This window comes from Neodothiora populina (assembly GCF_041146345.1).
Source record: "Neodothiora populina strain CPC 39397 chromosome Unknown canker_contig_15, whole genome shotgun sequence".
Lineage (NCBI taxonomy): Eukaryota > Fungi > Ascomycota > Dothideomycetes > Dothideales > Dothioraceae > Neodothiora > Neodothiora populina.
In genome coordinates this window covers 2,622,496-2,642,270 of record NW_027191413.1, presented here as the reverse complement: position 1 = coordinate 2,642,270, position 19,775 = coordinate 2,622,496, and the positions used below count along the sequence as shown (strand labels likewise).

General features: G+C 51.7%; 7 protein-coding genes across 9 annotated transcripts; 2 read left to right on the top strand and 5 right to left on the bottom strand.

Moving 5' to 3' along the window:
• Nucleotides 1–99: 99 nt before the first annotated feature.
• Nucleotides 100–1,845, bottom strand: AAFC00_003242 (uncharacterized protein; the record flags this gene model as incomplete). The annotated part of the gene is made up of 1 exon (XM_069342690.1): nt 100–1,845. The coding sequence occupies one exon, from the start codon at nt 1,843–1,845 to the stop codon at nt 100–102; it is 1,746 nt and encodes a 581-aa protein (XP_069199196.1).
• Nucleotides 1,846–3,506: 1,661 nt separating this feature from the next.
• AAFC00_003241 (uncharacterized protein) lies at nt 3,507–5,433 on the top strand (the record flags this gene model as incomplete). The annotated part of the gene is made up of 2 exons (XM_069342689.1): nt 3,507–4,534; nt 4,590–5,433. The coding sequence occupies 2 exons, from the start codon at nt 3,507–3,509 to the stop codon at nt 5,431–5,433; spliced, it is 1,872 nt and encodes a 623-aa protein (XP_069199195.1).
• A 668-nt stretch (nt 5,434–6,101) lies between these two features.
• AAFC00_003240 (uncharacterized protein) lies at nt 6,102–7,925 on the top strand (the record flags this gene model as incomplete). The annotated part of the gene is made up of 6 exons (XM_069342688.1): nt 6,102–6,179; nt 6,233–6,271; nt 6,354–6,778; nt 6,838–6,982; nt 7,049–7,680; nt 7,745–7,925. 6 exons carry the CDS (start codon nt 6,102–6,104, stop codon nt 7,923–7,925), a joined length of 1,500 nt encoding a protein of 499 aa, XP_069199194.1.
• Nucleotides 7,926–8,356: 431 nt separating this feature from the next.
• On the bottom strand, nt 8,357–10,100 carry AAFC00_003239 (uncharacterized protein; the record flags this gene model as incomplete). Of its 2 annotated transcripts, none has more annotated exons than XM_069342687.1 (4): nt 8,357–9,140; nt 9,250–9,266; nt 9,448–9,573; nt 9,918–10,100. In XM_069342687.1, 4 exons carry the CDS (start codon nt 10,098–10,100, stop codon nt 8,357–8,359), a joined length of 1,110 nt encoding a protein of 369 aa, XP_069199192.1. The 2 variants fall into 2 exon arrangements, with proteins under 2 accessions (XP_069199192.1, XP_069199193.1); XM_069342686.1 differs by having other exon boundaries at nt 9,918–10,070.
• A 592-nt stretch (nt 10,101–10,692) lies between these two features.
• AAFC00_003238 (uncharacterized protein) lies at nt 10,693–13,891 on the bottom strand (the record flags this gene model as incomplete). Of its 2 annotated transcripts, none has more annotated exons than XM_069342684.1 (4): nt 10,693–11,513; nt 11,561–12,277; nt 12,331–12,536; nt 12,591–13,891. In XM_069342684.1, the coding sequence occupies 4 exons, from the start codon at nt 13,889–13,891 to the stop codon at nt 10,693–10,695; spliced, it is 3,045 nt and encodes a 1,014-aa protein (XP_069199190.1). The 2 variants fall into 2 exon arrangements, with proteins under 2 accessions (XP_069199190.1, XP_069199191.1); XM_069342685.1 differs by having other exon boundaries at nt 12,591–13,879.
• A 1,780-nt stretch (nt 13,892–15,671) lies between these two features.
• AAFC00_003237 (uncharacterized protein) lies at nt 15,672–16,907 on the bottom strand (the record flags this gene model as incomplete). The annotated part of the gene is made up of 4 exons (XM_069342683.1): nt 15,672–16,120; nt 16,188–16,615; nt 16,681–16,766; nt 16,818–16,907. The coding sequence occupies 4 exons, from the start codon at nt 16,905–16,907 to the stop codon at nt 15,672–15,674; spliced, it is 1,053 nt and encodes a 350-aa protein (XP_069199189.1).
• Nucleotides 16,908–17,597: 690 nt separating this feature from the next.
• AAFC00_003236 (uncharacterized protein) lies at nt 17,598–19,604 on the bottom strand (the record flags this gene model as incomplete). The annotated part of the gene is made up of 1 exon (XM_069342682.1): nt 17,598–19,604. One exon carries the CDS (start codon nt 19,602–19,604, stop codon nt 17,598–17,600), a length of 2,007 nt encoding a protein of 668 aa, XP_069199188.1.
• Between the last annotated feature and the right edge of the window lie 171 nt (nt 19,605–19,775).

Below are 19,775 nucleotides of genomic sequence, written 5' to 3'. Positions count from 1 at the left end.
ATGCCTTTTTTGTCATATCTGCCTGTTCTGCCCTTGTGACAGACAGGGTTGAACGTGATTATTTCGGCGCCTTTTGAGCTTCCCTTTCGTTTTCTTTCTCTACTGCCTTCCGAGTCCATACCTAGAGATAGTCTGCTGGACTTCATCCCAGCTGATCTCCCTGAGCTTGACGCCCTCCTCCTCACCCTGCTGCACCACAACGGTAGGCGCACCACTACCACCCCCGGGATTCCTGACAAGCCCTCCGAAAACCTGTCTCGCGACCTCTCTGAGCTCAGGGATATCGACGCGGTCAATGCGGGCGATCATCTCGGCGACGCCGACCTTGCGGCCGTGCACCTGGACCTGTCTGCCGAGGTCCTCGAGCTCGACCATGCGCGACTCGAGGTTCATGAGCAGCGACGACTTGAGCTGGTTCTTGGCGCGTTTGACCTCGCCTTCTGTGAGGCGGCCGATGCCCGTTTCTTTGCCGAGGTTCATGAGCTGCAGACACATGACTTGCAGCATCTGCATGGTGAATTGCGTGCTGCAGCTCGCTTGGATGCCGAAGATGCCGCTGTCCGTGTAGGCGTGGTTGAAGGCGACGCAGTTCTCGACCCAGCCGTGTTGGTTCAGCACGCCGGTGTAGAGGCGCGAGTACATGCCTTTGCCGGGCCCGCCGGCGGAGAAGGAGCCGCCGCCGCCGAGGAGGGTTTGGAGAGTTGCTAGCGCGTAGATGGAGTCGGAGTTTATCGGGAAGGACTCGAATGCTAGGTGGATGTGCGAGAGGCGGGGGAGAGCGGGGCTAGGAGGGATGGGGAGCGCGGGCAGGGTCAGGAATCCGCCCGTGTATTTTGAGGGTCGGGTGTAGTTTATCGGCGCCTCGAGGGGGTGGGGGATTATGTGGGAGGGGTCCAGTGGCGACACGGTCGCTGATTGGGAGGCGGACGTGGAGAGGTTCTTGAGGAAAGGGATCTTGGACATCAGGCGGGACTTGTCCTGGGGTGGGAGGTTTTGTGACGCTTGCGAGGAGATGGTAGTGTGCTCGGCGGTAGAAGTCGATGCTGATGTGGAGGATGATAGAGAGGACTTCATGTCTCCAAAGTGCTGCTCGGCGAGCCTGACTGCCTCGGCGTGCTCGACTCCGGCGAAAGCGACGACGAGTCTGTCCGGCTTGAAGAAGGCGCTGCGGTAGGCCTCGATGGTGCGTCGGTCGATATGCGGCAGTCTCTCGGCGGGACACAATAGCGGGTTTCCGAGGGTGTTGTCCTTGTATGCAGCCATGTGGACCAGCTCGGGCAGGATGAGCTCGGGCTTGCTCCAGATCTCTCCAATCTCGTACTCTGCCGTCTCGAGTTGCCGGTCGACCTCTTCATCGGTGATTCTGGCGTCGCGGATGGTCTCGGCCAACAGACCGATGGTGGTGGGGACGGCGCTGTTGAAGGTGGCAGCCTGGTACATCAGAGACTCGCGCGACGAGGCGCACTGGATGTTTCCGCCTAATGACTCTATCGTCTCGAGGATGTTGTCTGCGCTTCTCTTCGACGTCGACTTGAAGGCCAGACGGTCGATGATGTGAGAGACGCCGCGTAGAGCATCGTTTTCGTATCGGGATCCCGCGTCGACATAGACTCCCACGCCGGAGAAGGGACCTGCTAAAGATTCGCTGGCGACTCTGACGCCGTTGGACAGCGTCGTCACGTTGTCGAGCTCTGCAGCATCCTGAGTGCCCTGCACTTGATGATTCCGCACCTTTTCTGAGGGTTTCGTCCCCGTTGTGGCATATTGTCTGATTCGGGAAGGAACAGATCGAGACAGTCCCGGGGAGCGCTGTGCGAGTCGGCCCAGCTGCGAGGGGCGAAGCATGCCGGAATATGATTCAAGAATAGAATATATGTTATGGTCGTATTATCATGCAGATGCAATAGTGTGCAAGGCAGAGGATAGATGATAGATAATCGATAATAGTTGTGTCAAGAAAGTCATCGTCACAAGAACAAGAACAAGACGCTCTTTCCTCCGACCCGCCGAACCCTCAGACCCTTCGGACCCTTCCGTGTACACCTCTTTATCAGCTATCTCAGCCCTATCGATCAATCAACTCGCACCGATCCTGCCGTCCTCCGTTCTCCGTCTTCCGTCCACGTGGGAAATCAAAGGTAAAGGCAGGATAGGTAGTCATCTTCTTCCCTCCTCTTGGAACCATTAATGAGGGTGCAATGGCCAGGCACTTGTGACGGTCTTTCTTTGCCGAGCTAAGGTCTAGGTACAAGTCCTTGTGATCCGGTGGACGCTACAGTACAGCATGCTACAGCACCCCAAGTGCCACGAGCCTCTCGAGGCAGCGTCACCTTGGGGATTCGCAATGCCACATTTCCAAGCGCACCCTAAAGACAGCGAGGGCTGATAGATGCATATTAGGTGGAAATTGATGCCCGCAGTCCTCGGCGCTACTACCGATTGCAACGATCAAGTATCAAATATTGGACAAATCGCCCTCTTTCGTGTGCCCTCTAGGACGGCTATACTTTGTCAGACCCTGAGTACTGAATCCATGATAATCGCATAGGCAACGACTTCCTGGAAAAGTCGCCCGTCATACGCACACATCAATTCAATCGCAAGGCCATCTGCTTTTACACTAAGGTAACTTCTCCATAAGACAGGTACAAGTACAAATAGAGTAGATCGCAACGCACACACAAAATGTGCAGTGTGCCTTGGGCGCAAGACTGGACGCGCCTGCAACCCCGTCCCTCAACCGAGAGAACCGGCATTACGCATTGCGCAAAGACCAGAACAGACATCGACGTCAGTGCTGCATCTACTGTAATTACGTTCATGATTAATGTCTGCTGATAGTCGCATTTTCTTTCTCCCTCTCTCAACCTGCTGCCCTTCTACAGTATTGCAAGTATTGCCATTGTCGCAACCTCTTGTACTTTTGTCCATATCAAGGTCCTGACTCTACTCCCTTCACCCAAGCCATCTGCACCGTATCCCCGACACTTCATCAAACGGTTCGTGGCCGATTGGCGAGGCCTTGCAACTCTGCATCTCTCGCGCTTACTGCACTGCGCTTCTGATAATAACCCTTGGTCCTTGGCGCATGATCCCCCCTCCCCACGACGCATGTGTGCATGTGTGCCGCTGTCTCGACCCTTCTTTTCTCCCTGTACAGTACCCTTTAACCACGAAACCAGGTGTTGATCATAGACCGGGGGGTGTTGTGTCTGTGACATAAGTCCTTGTGTGAGCAGCCGTAGCCGCCACCAACAACAACCAACCGACCAGCCAAACGAGACGACAATTATCACGACAATTCCACGAACACGACGACGACTTGAACCAAAATAACGACTACCATAATAAAAGGGACAGGAAGGAGCACCCCTCCATCTGTATTAGTCCTCACCCTTGATGTTATCTGCATCCAGGCGACAGTGACTTGATCCTTCTGCTTTCCATACGACGCCTACCAGGAACAGGAACAGCCCCGGCGGCTCTCTCTATTACACATCTGCATCATGTTTGGCAGCTTCTCCCCTCACACTCTCACTTCGTCGACAACATCGCTGTCAACCACAACACATAACGCCACTCCCACATCCCCCACAAGACCGTCTCGGCTGAGAGGTCTGAGTTACTTGCGCAATTACACCCACAATCACCTCCATCAGCATCATCACGGGTCCCAACAATCCACCTCCCCTCCTCCGGGTTCTCCTCCGAACAGACAGCCGCTGTCCAGATCTAACAGTACTCCTGCCGTCAGTCGCCATCACCCGCGCACTCAGCAAAACTTGCAGGATCAACCCCACGTTGCGCCCAGTCCTCAGAGAAACAACACCACGCGCGGCGACTCACCCACCAGTGGTTGGCTTCCCACCGTCGGCGGCCAGAGCGGACTATCGAGAGTCGCACCGCAGCCACAACCCACTCCGACCGACTCGATCTCCTCTGACCCAGTTGCCATGACCAGACGTCCTGCTGCCACCAGCGTCGAAGAGACCACTTCCGTCGCACCTCCCACCGGCCTCGAATTTGCTGATGCTTCCGACTCGGCTGCGGCTACCGCTGCACCGATATCGAGGAAAGATATGCCGACCCTCCGTCTGATTCCGCACCACGAGCCACGGTCCAACAGGCCGTCCTTGACTTTCCCCATCATCACTCGAAGCCTTCCTACCTCAGCCACTCGGGTCCGCGTGGGGAGATACTCCGAGCGTGACAGTGGCGCAGCGGATGCGCTTACAAATCCCTTGTCGACGGCTCCTGTGGGCTTCAAGAGCAAGGTGGTCAGTCGGAGGCACTGTGAGTTGTGGTGCGAGTCTGGCCAATGGTTCGTCAAAGACGTCAAGAGCAGCTCCGGAACCTTTCTCAATCACGTGCGCCTCAGTAGTCCGGGAGTCGAGTCACGCGCCTACCCCGTCAACGACGGCGATATCGTCCAACTGGGAATAGACTTCAAGGGAGGCGAGGAGCAGATCTTCCGATGCGTCAAGATACGAGTCGAGTGCAACAGAGGCTGGCAGAAGAGTCTGAACCAGTTCAAGTGAGTCGTCTCCTTACTTTTCCGCTGATTGAATCTAGCGGCTAACATGTCACAGCACATCTACACACAAACGTCTCCTGAAACGAACACAGGGCGGAGCTTCTAAGGACAGCGACGCGCAATCTACCCACAGCTCAGAGTGTTCCATCTGCTTATGCCCGGTCGCGCCCTGTCAAGCTCTCTTCGTTGCGCCTTGCTCGCACGTCTGGCATTACAAGTGTATAAGAACGCTGATCTATCCGAACTGGCCAAGCTTCCAATGTCCCAATTGTCGCGCCTACGCAGATCTCGAAGCAGACGTGGACCAGCCGGAAGAGGAGGAGGAGGAGGAAGAGGAAGAAGAAGAGGAAGAACTCGAAGAGGCAAAGCCGCAGAGCCTAGATGCGGAACGTATTGACAACAACAATGGCGATGTCTCGGAACACTCGAGAGCTTCGACAGCAAATTCAGCCCAAGGCAACACTGCTGCTACAGAACGAGTCAATGCGGACGATGAGGATTTGACCGAGTTGATGAATCAGGACTTGGTCAGGGACTCTTCCACGTCGTCTCAGCTGACGACTGACGCCTCCGACGTCTCCGGGTCTGGCTCTGACCTAGAGGGAGATGCAGGACGACCGTCCGCGACGTCGACTTCAGCTCCTCTTCCCATCCTCGCATCTACCCGTGCTCCGGTCAACTCCACCTTGCCGGAGTCCATCATGGCACGTTCAGCAACCCCGACCTCGCACGCACAATTTGCCTTGGCTGCAGGTGTGTTAGGGGAGGGCGGTCCCACAACACCAATGAATGATTCGGGTCCCTTCATCTTCGATCACGGAGCCAGCCGTAGAGCACGGCCCGTAGATGAAATGGCTCGAGAAGCTGTTCGCGAAGAGCAGGATGAAAGCGGAGCATAACGGAACATAAGGATGCCCGACTTAGTGCTTTCGTTTAAAAGGCTTTGTGGGAATACGGCGGCGGTTAATTATGTTTCAACGGGCTTATTTACATGAGGACGGATAGAGGCGGGCGGGAGATCGATAGTAATATGGGGGGGGGGAGAGCAGAGGGCTTCTCTTTCTCCCCGATCTGATTTTGGGGCCCATCGCCCGGGTCCTATCGAGGGCACGTCTGCCCGACCTTGGGCACACGGCGTCTGGAATTCTTGTACCTTATACTTTACCTTTGACCCTGCCAGCCTATTGTGAAAATCTGTCAGCCCACGAGGCTCAATGTACCAGATAGACATTCCATAAGGTAGGGAATAACACACCGTCATTGGCGCTATGATGCTTGATGTACAAGGTTACTCCACATCCACAGCTTTATCGATAAGGGGCATTCTTCATGCCCCGCGGAAGTGGAATGCGCGAGTGACGAAATAACTGGCCACCCCAGCTACTCGTCACAAAAGATCACCCTATCCCATATCAGACAATTACCCGGTCTTCCTTATACTTGTTGTTCTTGCGCGATCCGATCTAGTGTAAGCGGGCCTTTTAGTTTCTTCAGTCGCGATCAGCGTCGACAGTTCCTTCTTTTGCGATAACAGAAACGAATCGGTGCACTCTGAAGCGACTTCGCCATGTCAACTTCCCGGTTGGAAGACCCAGAAGATGTACTTGCAGGATTGACTCGCATGGACAGCCAAGACCGTAGAGATGTATCGCACACACTCATCCAATGTGACAAGCATATACTAACAGCATGTTGTAGAGCGATGGAAGTGATTCGGAAGTCCAACGGGCCCTAGAGGTACTGTAGCGTGCCTGCCGTGCCTGACAACGCGATTCGACTTGGGACAAATAATGACAGAGTGAGCTGATTTCATCATCAGGTCTGTTTTGACAACACCAACCCTTCAAGACGCAAGTCGTCTTTCGTCAGCAGTCAAGCCACGAGGCCGGTCCACAAGCGCACTCCGACTTCGTGTTTCGTCCATGCGCTGCTCGAAGAAAAGCAAGGCTCGGGTACCGCCACTCCTAATCACCAAGGGCTGATGCAAGAAAGACCGACGGACAAGGCTTCAGATACATCCTCGAACCGTGAGGCTCAAACTCAGTCGAGACTGCTTACCAAGAAACAACTGTCAGATATGGCATATGGCATCAGGGAGTTGTCAAAACGACTCGGTCACGTCAGATTAAGACTCAAAGTCAAGAATGTGTTCTTGCTTACGAAAGTACACGATGTTCACCTCGTAGCGATCACTCGGGAGATCACCGAGTGGCTGCTGGAACAACATGGTGGCCAGTATACTGTGTACGTGGAACTACTCTTCCTCGGCCGAGTCCATCTGCTGATCAATATGGGTATGATAGTTGGGTAGAGGATACGATGAAGCATAACGAGGCGTTCGACGCACCTGCCATTTACAAAGATGACTCTTCCAAGAAGTCACGGCTGAGGTTCTGGAATGACGACCTGTGTCGAAAACGCCCGCATACTTTTGACATTGTTGTCGCTGTAAGTCGCACTGCTTGCTCCAGAATGGATCCGCAGAAACAAAATGCTGATAGGCAAATGTTAAAGCTGGGTGGCGATGGCACAGTGCTGTATGCGTCTTCGCTGTTCCAAGGGGTTGTTCCTCCGGTATTATCGTTTGCGCTAGGCTCCCTTGGCTTCTTGACCAAGTTCGACTATAACGAATATGCACCGACTTTGACCCGCGCATTCAACGAAGGTATTACTGTTTCCTTGCGCCTGCGATTCGAGGGCACCATCATGCGTTCGAGTCGAAGGACTGGGCACTCAGACGCCGATCACAAAAAGCGTGATCTTGTCGAGGAGCTCATCGGAGAGGAAGCTGATGACAACCGGACCCATCGTCCCGAGAGGACTTACAACATACTCAACGAGGTTGTCCTCGACCGTGGCCCGAACCCCACCATGAGCAGCATCGAAGTCTTTGGCGACGAGGAGTTTTTCACTACTGTACAGGCTGATGGAATCTGTGTCGCTACGCCTACGGGGTCCACGGCTTACAATCTCGCTGCTGGCGGAAGTCTCTGTCATCCGGATAACCCAGTCATTTTGCTCACAGCCATCTGCGCCCACACCTTGAGTTTCAGACCCATCATCCTTCCTGATACGATAGTCTTGCGCATCGGAGTACCGTACGATGCACGAACTAGTTCGTGGGCAAGTTTTGACGGTAGGGAAAGGCAAGTTACCCTCTAGACAACCCCACGATAGATTCTTTTCAGCTAACCTTTTGCGTTTCTGCAGAACAGAATTGTGCCCTGGAGACTACGTCACCATATCAGCATCTAGATATCCCTTTCCCAGCATCTTGCCGCTGAACAGACGCAGCGAGGATTGGATCGACAGCATCTCGCGCACGCTGAACTGGAACTCACGATCACGACAAAAGTCATTCAATGATGGCGACGGTGGCAAGAAGGGATGATGGGTACTTGAAGTAGATTGAATATATGTCCATGAAGAAACAGATACTATGAGGCAAACGACAGCATCAGGATTCAAAAAGGCTCTTTTTCTCCTTTATATTACCCAAGAATATATGCATACCATTTTGAAGGGACCTGCGATAATCATAGCATTCCATCAAATTTCATGACCTAGATTCTTCATCCTGTTGTGATTCTTGATATGCGCTTTCCTTCGCGAGCGAGTATGGCAGTCTTCTGTTCTTTTCACTACTTCTTCATTATTCCATAAGTGACAGCTAATTGCTCGTTCAAGTGGCCCCTAGCGCGCCTTTGTACTGGTCTATGAATCTGCTCGGCACCGGTATTGAGCGGGCGTCGTCGAGCGATGGGGGTAGTTTTGTTCCGCCTTATCTCTTCATCCCACAAGTGGCAGCCTCTTCTTTCCGATCTATTTCTTCATCCCATAAGTAGCAGCCAGCCTCTCGTTCAAATGATCTCTAGCGGTCAACGTGCCTTCGTTCTTCGTCATGCCCTTGACGCCGCCTTTGTACTCGTCTACCATCTTGCTCGGCACTGGTATCAAGCGGGCGTCGTCGAGCGGGTGGCAGAAGTACGCTATGCTGTACCTGTCTCCCGTTTTCTCCATCTTGTCACTTTCGGACTGCTGCTGCTGCTGCTGCTGCTGCTGCTGGGGATGAGGGAAAACGACTCTGTGGACGGTAGATCTCAGAAGGCCATTGGTCCAGTAAGCGAGTAAATCGCCGATATTGACCAGGATGGGCAGTGGTTTCCTGCTCGTCTCCTTTTCCGCCTCAGACAAGGACGACGGATCAACAGGCACACCAACCCACTCGCCCTCTGGCGTCAGGATCTGAAGACCCGGCTGACCGGGTAATTGGAACAGCAGCGTGACGCTCCCGTAATCGCTGTGCGCGCCGGCTCGGATGTCGTCTGAGCTTCTCTCGCTTTCCTGTCCTCCTTCCATCGTCCCGACGTCGGGGTAGTAGAGCAGGCGCAGAATACTCCCCGACGGACCTTTGCTCTGGTCGTGCCGGTCGCTGAACCAGTTCTTGTCGCCCAGGGACAGGCCCTGGGCGAAGAGTTGCAGGATGCGCTTGCAGAGGTTGTGGCATTGGGTTGTGAAGGTTAGGAGGGTGGGGATGTTGGAGTCTAGGGGTGGTGCTAGGGGCTGGGGGAAGGTGGAGGAGACGGGCTCGCCGAGGTTGAATGCTCTGTGGTGGGTTAGTGGTTCTGTACTTTTGAGGTCTCCTCTTACTTCTACTCTGCGGTTTACTTCTCTTTGGCGAAAGAATGATAAGTGCAAGGGAAAGGCAGACGTACTCTTTGAAATCACCTCTCTGGAACGCGTATACTCGTCAGCTTACTTTTCCTCGAATTCACACTTGCATAGATGAAACTTCCGACAAATCCCCAGCTCGGCTCATCTCGTCTCGTCACACCTCTGCCTTCAACTTGTCGTCGTTGGCTGGAGAAGGAAAGAAAGGAGAAACCGGGGGCAGGAGCCAAAACAAGACTCACTTTCTGACGACTCGGATCAAGCGTCTCGGTGTGCATCGACAGCCAACCTTTGTTCTTGCCCGCTTTATTCGAGTTTATCGAGCATGTTTCTTTCATCTCTGTCGGGCTTTGGAAGAATTGTTTGCTCTGCGTTTTTGGTCCCTGGCGTTAGTCTTTTGGGCTGGTGGATCTTGACGTTGCGCATAAGAGATCAGAGGGAAATGGCAAGAGGTCTAGAGCTAAGGGGATGCTGAGGAAATGGTGGTGATTTGTTCTTTCTTTTTCTTTTCGCGGCTGAGATGTTGGAATGAGATACTTGAAAGTGACAAGGGAAGGCTTATTGGAGACTCTGAGCACAAGTAATCAAAAGCAAGGGCATCACACATCAAAATGTCGACATATCAACCCAGGCAGCTGAGATATATAGTCCAACAACAAGCATCCTACAAGCACCTATTCACCTCTAAACAATGAAAGAAGAAAATACACACCAACTCAAACATCCCCGCCACATCCTGAGCGGGAACTCCAGCAGCCTCATTGTTCTCAACATACACGAACCCAAAATCGATGGCCGCGCAGAGCATATCAGTCGCAGCGTTTGGATTCGAAGCTGAAATGTCGATTACTGGTATCGAGGCCATTGTTCCTGAGGGGGCTGTTGCTGAGGGCATCCTTTTGGTTGTAACCTCGCTTCTTTACTTGGGGGATTATATGTCTTGATGTTGGGTTATGAGGGAATGGTATGGACTGGTGGGTGATTAGATACGAATGTAGAATAATGTAGACAAGATGTTCGTGTCTGTCTTCGTAGCATTTACAGCTTATAGTGATAAGGATGGTCAATTGATAAGAGAGCTATGGTAGATTCAGTAGATGCATTCGGCGACCGCGGGCTCCGGGCGTCGGCGGCGTCCGTCATCTTATTCTATTGTTGATGCTAAGGTACCTTACACAATCGTTCACAAGTCCAATCGTTCACAAGTCCTTCGCACCACATGTACGCAGTGTCATTCATGACCACGGAGACCATGGCAAACATTCGAGCACAAGGCTTAGGTGTCGACGCAGTCATAATCAATAAAGTCAGGGAAACATTGAAATGCATCAATAGACGCCTAGCAACGTTGTAGTGATTACTATAGTATATACTGTATATCGACATAAAAGTGATTAAATAGGCCGTAGAGAACGTCTCGCTACCAGGCGCGACGCAGTCGATGATGGCTTGATAAAACGTGAGGCAAAGATCCAGTCCAAGGCTTTTCAAACAATGCTTCTTGAATCATCTGTTTTCCTCGGATCTTCAACAACAGGAGCATCGTCGTCCTCATGCTCATTCTCGTCGTCGTCGCTGCTGTCTTCATCTTCAGACAGCTCCTCGACCTCTTCCACCCCCTTCTTGATGATCGATGCCGAGTCATCGGCAGCCCCTTGCATTGCGAAGTCGACAACCTCGATCTCGCGAGATGCTAGCGCAGTGTTCAACGCTATCGCGCTGGCCTTGCGACCTCCGTAAGTGACGGACATCTTTCGCTGGTCAGACATGCGCGACGTGACAAGCGTCAACGTAGGCATGCGAGACATGGACATTTCTCTTTCGAGTACGAAGGTGTCCTCTTTCAGAGGCTCTGCTTCGGCAAGGCGTGATCCGAGGGTGGTGACTGTGACTCTGCGAGCTCCAGGCTCTGAGCTGGTGGCCAACTCGGTTTGTGTTCCAATGGCTGTGACGGTCATGCGACGGCCCAGACGTTGCTTATCAGTACCGTTCTCCTCGAGCTGAAGAACGACATTGACCGCTTTGTCGTCTTCGATGATTTTAGCGTGGCGTTTGGCGAAGTATGTCGCGTACTTGTATATGGCCCAGTAGCAACTGGCTACATTCACCAAACTCATGATGAACTTGTATGGCATGTAGTAGAGATATACGCATTTCCAACCGACGCGTTCGCCCTTTAGTCGTAAGTGGATCTCATTGAATATGACAATGTTGATAAAGTACAAGCCGAATGTACCAGCCAGAAGCTCAAGGGTGAACTGGTATCGCACGACAAGTGAAATGGGCAAAACAAATGGAGTGAAAATATCTGCTTTCGTCAGCGTTGGCAGCACAATTGCAAAGAAGCAACCTTACAGAGTAGTGACTCGTACGTCTCCTGGAAGACGAAGAGTTTGGCACCCAATTCCCACCAGCCCAGTTTCCAAGATGTCAGGATATACATAAGGTTGTAGTACATGCCATTGACAAAGAAAAAGTTCCAGCGTAGGAATCGTTGCTTGAAGACTGTCATTTCACCGAAACCACCTCTTTCTCCGCCAGAGCTGAAGAAGACAGCGTCTGGGGTCTCGGTTTCGATGAAAACGGATGTGCACATGGTGATGCGAGATCCCTGCTCTCTTGCAACGTGACCGAAGAACCAGTCCTCGGACACACTGAAACCAGGGTGCTCGTTGAAGGTGCGAACGAGGAAATCGCGATCCCACAAGGAAATGGCACCGTGAGGGAACGTCGCTGAGCCGATCTTGCCTGCAAGGGCTCGTTGTAATCCTGCTAGCTTGTACTCCAAATCTTGCGATTGTTGGCACAGTGTGCCTGGGGTCGAATTAGGACCGACGGATTTGATCGTGTAACCTATGCACTTGATCCGGTCCGTCATCCGGTCTGTCACGATGGGAAAATTAGGCGGCAGCGCGCAGTCGTCGTCGATCAGAAGAACATTCTTGAATCCCTTCATGGCATGGCAGCCCACGAACTGCGCCACAATCTTGGATCCTACAGGACTCCAGATGTGGTTGACACCATATTTATCGCAGATTTCCTCCGTGTTGTCGAGGGGCGTCGGACTGTTACCTAGTTGGGTGTTAGAGACAACAAAAACCACCAACACACAGCTTGGTACATACCATTGGCGATTACGAAGATATGCGAGGGTGGGAAAATCTTAGTAGCTGCCTCGAGGGTTGGGCCGATTAATGTTGCAGCCTTATAACAAGGAATCATCAAGGCGCAGTCTTGCACTCCAGGGGTTTTCGTGGCGTCAATTTTATCCAGATCTTCGGGCATTGGCGGGTCCTTTTCGAATAAGATGAGTAGTGGCGTGTATGCATAACTATTGTCAAGTTAGATTTGTCAAACACTCGGTATAACGCGAGGGAAGACTTACACAAAGGCAACTCCGATCACCACGGCCCATGATCCAGGTACTGCGAATTTGTGCGAGAAGGCGTACCAGAACCAGTAGACTGCGCCCTTCCAGAGAGGCAGTCCAACAAGCACCAGATATATAAACGCCACGATGAATGTGTACACAGAGTACTGAAACAACAGCTGAACCCAACGCTTGCGTTGCAGCTTTACTTGCCGTACTTTGGCGTTCTCGTATATATCCCACATCGTACTTCTGCGGACTGTTTCGGCCACATCTTCTAATGCGGAAACGGTTCGTTCGAAGATGGTCCCCCTTCTTGAACTGTTCATAGTCCCTGCAGTAGGCGCTCGCCAAAGGCTCGGAAGTCTGGATGCCTTGCGGGTATGGGCTTCAGGAATGCTTCCTATCGTTGACTTTTCGTCTTCCTCTTGCTGTTTTTGTCCTGGAGTGAACGAGAAATCGCCGAAAAGACCTCCGTTACGCTTGTTGTACACAGGCTCCGGCCGTCTCGGCTCCTTCTCGAACGAGCTTTTCTGGGAAACCATTGCAGGATCTATCGAGGAGTCATTGGTGTCGTATCTCTCGAGCTCCGATGCTTCAAGGTCCTTGTCACTGGCGATGACGGCGCCAGCAACTGCGCTCTCGACTTCACGTTGTTGTTCACGAGCTATGGCTGCAACATCAAAATTGCCCTCCGAATCATTTCGAGGCGCAGACGAATCCTTCCTCTTCGTGGGTTTCTCTTGTGCCCATGAGGTCTCCATGTGTCTGATAAGCGATGCTGGTATGACTACGTTTTGAACGGAGATTGATTGGCGAGGCTGTGTTTTCTCGACTTCGGGGATAGATGCCATAGACGCTACGGAATCGCCACGGCTCCGCTGGTTCTTATGCTGACCCGTACGGCCTGTACAAAACAATACCGAGGCAGTAGATGCTCTTCTGGTGCTTGATGAGTGTCTGTGAGAGTCTTCGGGAGCCAATGAATCGATTTCATCTGAACTTGTGCTTGATCTTCTTGCAAAGTCAATCGCCGCTGTGGTTCCTCCAATCAACCGCCTTGGTGCCTCCATTGATGTAGACTTGCGATGATACCGGTCGGACCAGGATGGCGCACTGAAGTTGCGTGTGCTTATTGAGTTGGAGCGGTTGTGTGATTTGGATGTCGTTGATACATCGGTCGAAACAGAAGATCTAGCATCCATAGGTCCGATATCTTCAGATCGGACTTGCATAAGGTCATCGTCATGCTCAGCCAACACCTCCAGAGGGCTTTCCCTCATAAATTGATTCCTGAAAGACATATTGTAGTTCATGTGCTCGCTACAGGGCAAACGAACGAACGATGGAGGGAACTACTCAAGGGGCATCGTGGATTTGTAGGTGAACGATCTACGCAGACTTACGAGCGTCATGACTACACTTAAAGAAGCCGATACCCACCTGGGTGCTATAGCGTTCCAGGCTGAACGCAGTACTTACTACGTTTGAATTAGATTGAAGACCGACTTTGATAAAGGTCGATGTTCTCCGGTTGGAAGACCAAGGCTGCTTTAAGACATTCAATACTGTTGTAACGGCGACCACTGATACTCCGGTTTTACGATTGACGAGGCAGAAACAACATGTCAATCATGTGTAGAGATACCATCAGCCATGAGTACCTACCAATAGTGGATTTATTATACACAGCATCCGATCATGTCGACTCCTGGCAATAGCATGTTGAAAACTGTGGCAATGACCACGCTGATATGCACATCAGCTATGTCCTTGCATGATGCGGCAGCCGAGGCCTTGAGACCATGAATCGTAGTCATGGTATGTTGTAGATGACCATCATCCGGACCACGCCCGGCGCCGAGAAGTCTTCCGTTGCTGGACGTTGTGCGGCTCATGTCCCCGTTGCATGCAACGGCGCCTGTCTCTAATCCTTTAAAATGTGACGGAAAGACCATGCAGAAACTTCGGCTTTGGTGACGTTGCTGAGAGGTGGTTCCGACCGGTCAGGTGGACACTTCCAGCGTTGATGTCTTGAAAAACTATTTGGCATGCACACTGTGTGTTGCCTCGAGCTCACAGATGCTCACGTACTGTATGTGAGTTCTGGGCTCGCCTCGTTTGGCACGAGGCTCTAGCTTGAAACTTCCGGCATGAAATAGGCTCGTTGTGCCGACGTTAACTAGACCTTGCGAGGGAAGCAACATAAAATGCGTTGATCAATAAATGACTACTGGACTTAAAGACTATCATGTTGTTGACTACAAACAATTTGACAACATGAAGCTGCCAATTGATGTGAAATGTGAGAATTGTCGTTCGTGGGGTACCGACAGGGGAATGAACAGTTAGTTCTTGGCGATCGAACCCCAGTCACAAAAGTAGATGCAAGTCAGTAGGCATTCTACAGACAAGCGACGTTGCTACTAACATCTATGATCCCCATCTGTTTTATCTCTTCCAGACTTAATCCCTGCAAGAAAATCTCCGTCCTGGGCAGGATTGCTAGACACGTTTATTCAGCAGCGACTTCGCCACCCATGTCACCACTCGGCAAGGCAAAATTTGCCGGGGGTGTCGCCGTGGATTTGGGTAAACCGTTGCGAAACGGTCTGAAATTGTATTGCCAGGCACACAATCAGCTAGCATGGGAGAAACGTACTACACAGTACCTCTGCGTATACACCTTGTTTTTCCTATTGCAGTTAATGAGCAGCTCCACAGCAGATGGCTACATGGCCGTGGGTTACCGGGCTCAGAAGCGAAGAGGAAGCGGAAACAACGTGTGAAGATGGATGCGATCCCAAAGCGGACGACTGTCATCTCCTGTCAGAAGATGCTGCTTTCATCTGTTCAATTGGATGGTATGCGGCTTCATATGTCAATACCGCGTGCGTCTAGATCCAGCACTTTCGGACTGCAGGGAATAAGGTGGCAGGTGGCTGGTGGCCGGTCGGCTGCTCAATTGTAAAAGCAATCCTTCCCTTGCGTAGAATGTCTTAGTATCTTAGACATGCCGAATTTGAGCCTTTATGCAAGAGAAAGCCGGTCGCCCGATATTTGGAAGTCTGTAGGATAGCCTAACTCATTTCAAGTCTAGTCCAGCAACTTGTGAAGCAGACCTTTAATGCCATGCTTCTTGCTGCTGTGTGATTCCGAGCCATGGTCAGCACCCATGAAAGTATGCACGTCTGTCAGAACACCCACGCCCCCTCCCATGAAAGGTCCACCATCATTGAACACAACTCTCTGCATCCTTGCCTTTCTGTTGTTCCAGCCATCGCTGGGGCCGTCTGTTGCGTGATAGATAGCTACGGTTTCGTCTCCGATATGCATGAAAGAACCGTGACCAGGGCCCCACGGTCCATTGCCATTCGTCCCGGTTTGGACGAGCGGATTCATGCTCTTCCCCCATGCTCCGGGGTTCAGAGGATCACCGCCACGGAACCGTAATGTATTCATTTTGTATTCATTGGTCCAGCTTCCCGAGCAGCTATAGGCAATGCCCCTCCATGAGCCATCTGGGCTTGCCAGATATTGGGGTCCTACTCAGGAGTGATTAACTTCATGTTTCCTCAACGAGGACCTAACGTACATGAGGGGGAAAATTACCTTCGTTGATATGATGATCGCCTGTACGCTCAAATGGTTCAGCTGGTCTACAGATTTCAACAGCTGGAGAGCTCGCGGTGATTGGATCACTTAATCGCAAGATGAACAGCCTCTGTATGAGATCTGACTCGTTCGGATTGTCAAACGGCCAGCCAGAGTAGACAAAGTACATCTGGCCATCGAGTTCGATGACGGTGCCGTCGATGGCCCATTGCCTTTGATCCATGTCTCGAATTGGTCCTAAGAACTCCCATGGCCCTTGTACGGGGTCTTGGTAAGCTGGTGGTCCACCGAGGACGATCATTCGATGAGACTTGTTGCCCTTGTGTGGATTGCATGCTGCAACATATATGTACCATCGTCCCTGCAGCCTGTGCAGCTCTGGAGCCCAGACATCGTTGCTGTAGTCTGTGTCTGGTGGAGGACGCCTATAATGACGAACGTGTCAGCTCCCGAACTGGGTACCTATCTAGATGCCTGAGGCTAGCTTTACCACACAACATGCTTTGAACATCGGTCGTTAAAATTCAGAAGACTGTCTGCGCACCAGATCTCGACTCTATCGCCGGCAGTAAAGGTCTGTCCACTTCTCAGTAACAATTGCCGAAGGTCAAATACAGTACTACTCACTAGAAAATAGTTGTCATTTGCGTGAATCACATATGGATCTGGGGTCGCTGTGTTTGTCACATTGAGCACTGAGTTGTTGTAGAGCGCCATTGTGCAGATGAGGTGAGTAGCTATATACCTCAGATGACAGCAGTCGAGTCAATCACAGCACAAAGTTGTGTCGAAAGATTTTGTAGGTCAGTGTCTCATATATATACCGTACCTGCTGGCCTCATAGGCAGTGGCACTGTCTCCAAGGTAGGTAATATATAAATGACATTACTTATCAGGCTAGAACCCCAATGACTTCATTAATGCTCGTTGCCCACCGACCGTGATGCACGGTACTGAAGCTTCGAGGTTAGTCCCCTCTAATCCGTGATCAATTACGTGTCCACCTATTGATCGTCATGTGAGTTGTACAGTAAGATATGCAATAGTAGGTGATAGAAATTCATGGTATTAAAGCATGCTTGTACAAAATTTGGACATTGCCGGTATTACAAGATGTGTTCGGTGGCTTGCGGCTGGCGAAAATGCATACCAGCACGCGAAAGAATTGCGCTCACCGCCTGCTTGAGAAAGTGAAGAAAGAAACATAACGAGCTTCGACCAAGGCATATATGTGGAGTCCCCATAAGCCTGCTATGACCCTCCCAAAACTCCAGCCCACATTCATGGGTGTACATGCCCCAGACATCGCGACTTGATTAAGTAGCCCCATGTAACTCCCGAAACTCCCGAATAACATTCTTAAACAAGCAGAGCATAAATCATTCAGGACAAAGGTTTCCAGGAACCCTATAACAAGGGCATTTTGGCGTCCTGCACACCTCGCTTGATCACATCCTCGAGTCTCCATCGAGGAGGGACGACAGGCGATGTCTTCGCGTCTTCGCGGACTTCGATCTCTTTCAAGTTCGATGCAGGTTCCTTGCCGCCAGCAACACCACTAGAGAACTTGAGCTGCAAGATCTCGCCAGCCTGATCGCAAGCGGCAAGCAGACGATCAAGATCGTCCTTCGTGTGAGCTGAAGATACGCAGAAGCGTGCACGAGAAGAAATAAGGGGAGTTGCAGGATAACCAACGACGACGACAGCGATCTTGCGCTTCAGCATCTCATGTGAAAAGGCGGGAATCTTGGCGGGGTTGTAGAGGAGGACTGGAACGATAGGCGAATCATCGTGACCGTAGACGATGAAACCAAGACGCTTAAGACCGAGACGGAGGTAGCGCGAATTGAAAGCAAGACGTTCCAGACGCTCCTGGCCCTGTCCCGGAACAAGTTCGCCGATGATGATCTTTAGAGAGGATGCAATTTGAACGAGAACGGGCGGAGATGGTGCTTCACCGAACAGAGTACCAGCGTTGGTAACACGGAGTTTGTCGATCAAAGCCTTGTCGCCCGCAAGATAACCACCGTTGGCGCCGAAAGACTTGGTGAAAGTGCCCATAAGGATGTCGATCTCAGCTGGATCAACACCAAAGTAATCACACACACCCTTGCCTTGCGGTCCCAGGGCACCAATGGAGTGGGCCTCGTCAACAAAGAGGTTGAACTTGTACTTTCTCTTGAGGGCGACAACAGCGGGAAGATTGCACAAGGTTCCCTCCATGGAGTACAGACCCTCCACAGCTACCAGAATCTTCTTCCAGGGACGGTGAGTGCGGGGTTGACCTTGAGAAATTCTCTCTCTGAGGACACGCTCGAGATCTTCCATGTTGTTGTGCTTGAACATGTCAATGACAGCTCCAGAAAGTCTCGCTCCGAAACGAATGGACGAATGGTTCAGTTCGTCGGAAATGATCAGGCTGCCCTTGCCAACCAATGCGGGGAACGCAGTTGCATTCGTACCGAAACCCATGGAGAAGATCATGGCGGATTCTTTGCCAACAAACTTGGAAATGATGTCCTCGACTTCGAGATGCAACTCTGATGTTCCTGCGTCACCTCTTGAGCTTGAGAAACTGACACCATACTTTTTGATGGTGGATTCGACGGCATCAGCGCACTCTCCATCAGATTGTGCAAACCCCAGATAGTTGTAAGAGCTCATGTTCAAGGTCTCAGTGGTGGTACCAGTGGCACGGAAGCTCAAGTTAAAGTCGTCAGAGACACGGTCGATGAGGGTGATGAATCTGCCAGGAACGCCAGTGACGGGGCGGCGGAAACAATCGTTGATCCTGAGCTGCAATCTTCGCGTATAGAAGTTATCGAAATCACTGTTGAGAGGAGCGTAGCCATCTCTGGCGCGCAGGTGGCTGTACTGTTCCTGCTTGAAGCGCTTGCCAAAGAAATCCCTCACATGGCCGAAGATGATTAGAATGAGGTAACTGATATATGTGGTGAGAAGGAAGTAATAAGGAGGGCTGTCCTCGATCGACTCCGGGAACTTCCCGCCAACGTATCTACTCGAGTAGCGGTGCTCTTGCGAGCCGATGGGTCCGAACGCTGCATGAGCTTTCGCAATGCGGCGAGCCTCCTCAGGCGAAGGAGGCTGGAAGAGAGTCATGGATTTCTCGAGCTGCTTGGACTTCTCACCAGTTGCAGTCGTCAGATTAATGGTGGGAAGAGATAGAGTTGCACCGTTGACCTGGGGAGATGGAGGGCGGAAAGAGGAAGTGTTTGTCGACGCCGGCTGCAATGTCGCCGATGACTTTGGCGTAGAGAAGAAACTTGCGAGACGGTTGTTGGTCTTCTGCACTGGCGTCTTCTGGGGTTGAATTGGTTGTTTTTCATTCAGTACATCGAAGGTCGCCGGCGTGGGAGAGTTGGAGCTGAAGGGATTGATGTTGCGTATCGGCATGGCTTAGATATACAACGACTATAAATTAAGTATTAAGATTAGTTATCAGTGTATGCGAGGACAAGATATGTATGAGTGTGTGGGTGGATGGGTAGTCGCTGGCAGAGCTGGAAGGAAAAAACAGGCGAAGACGACGAGTAAGACGCTGAGAAGAACAACAGCGAAATTGAG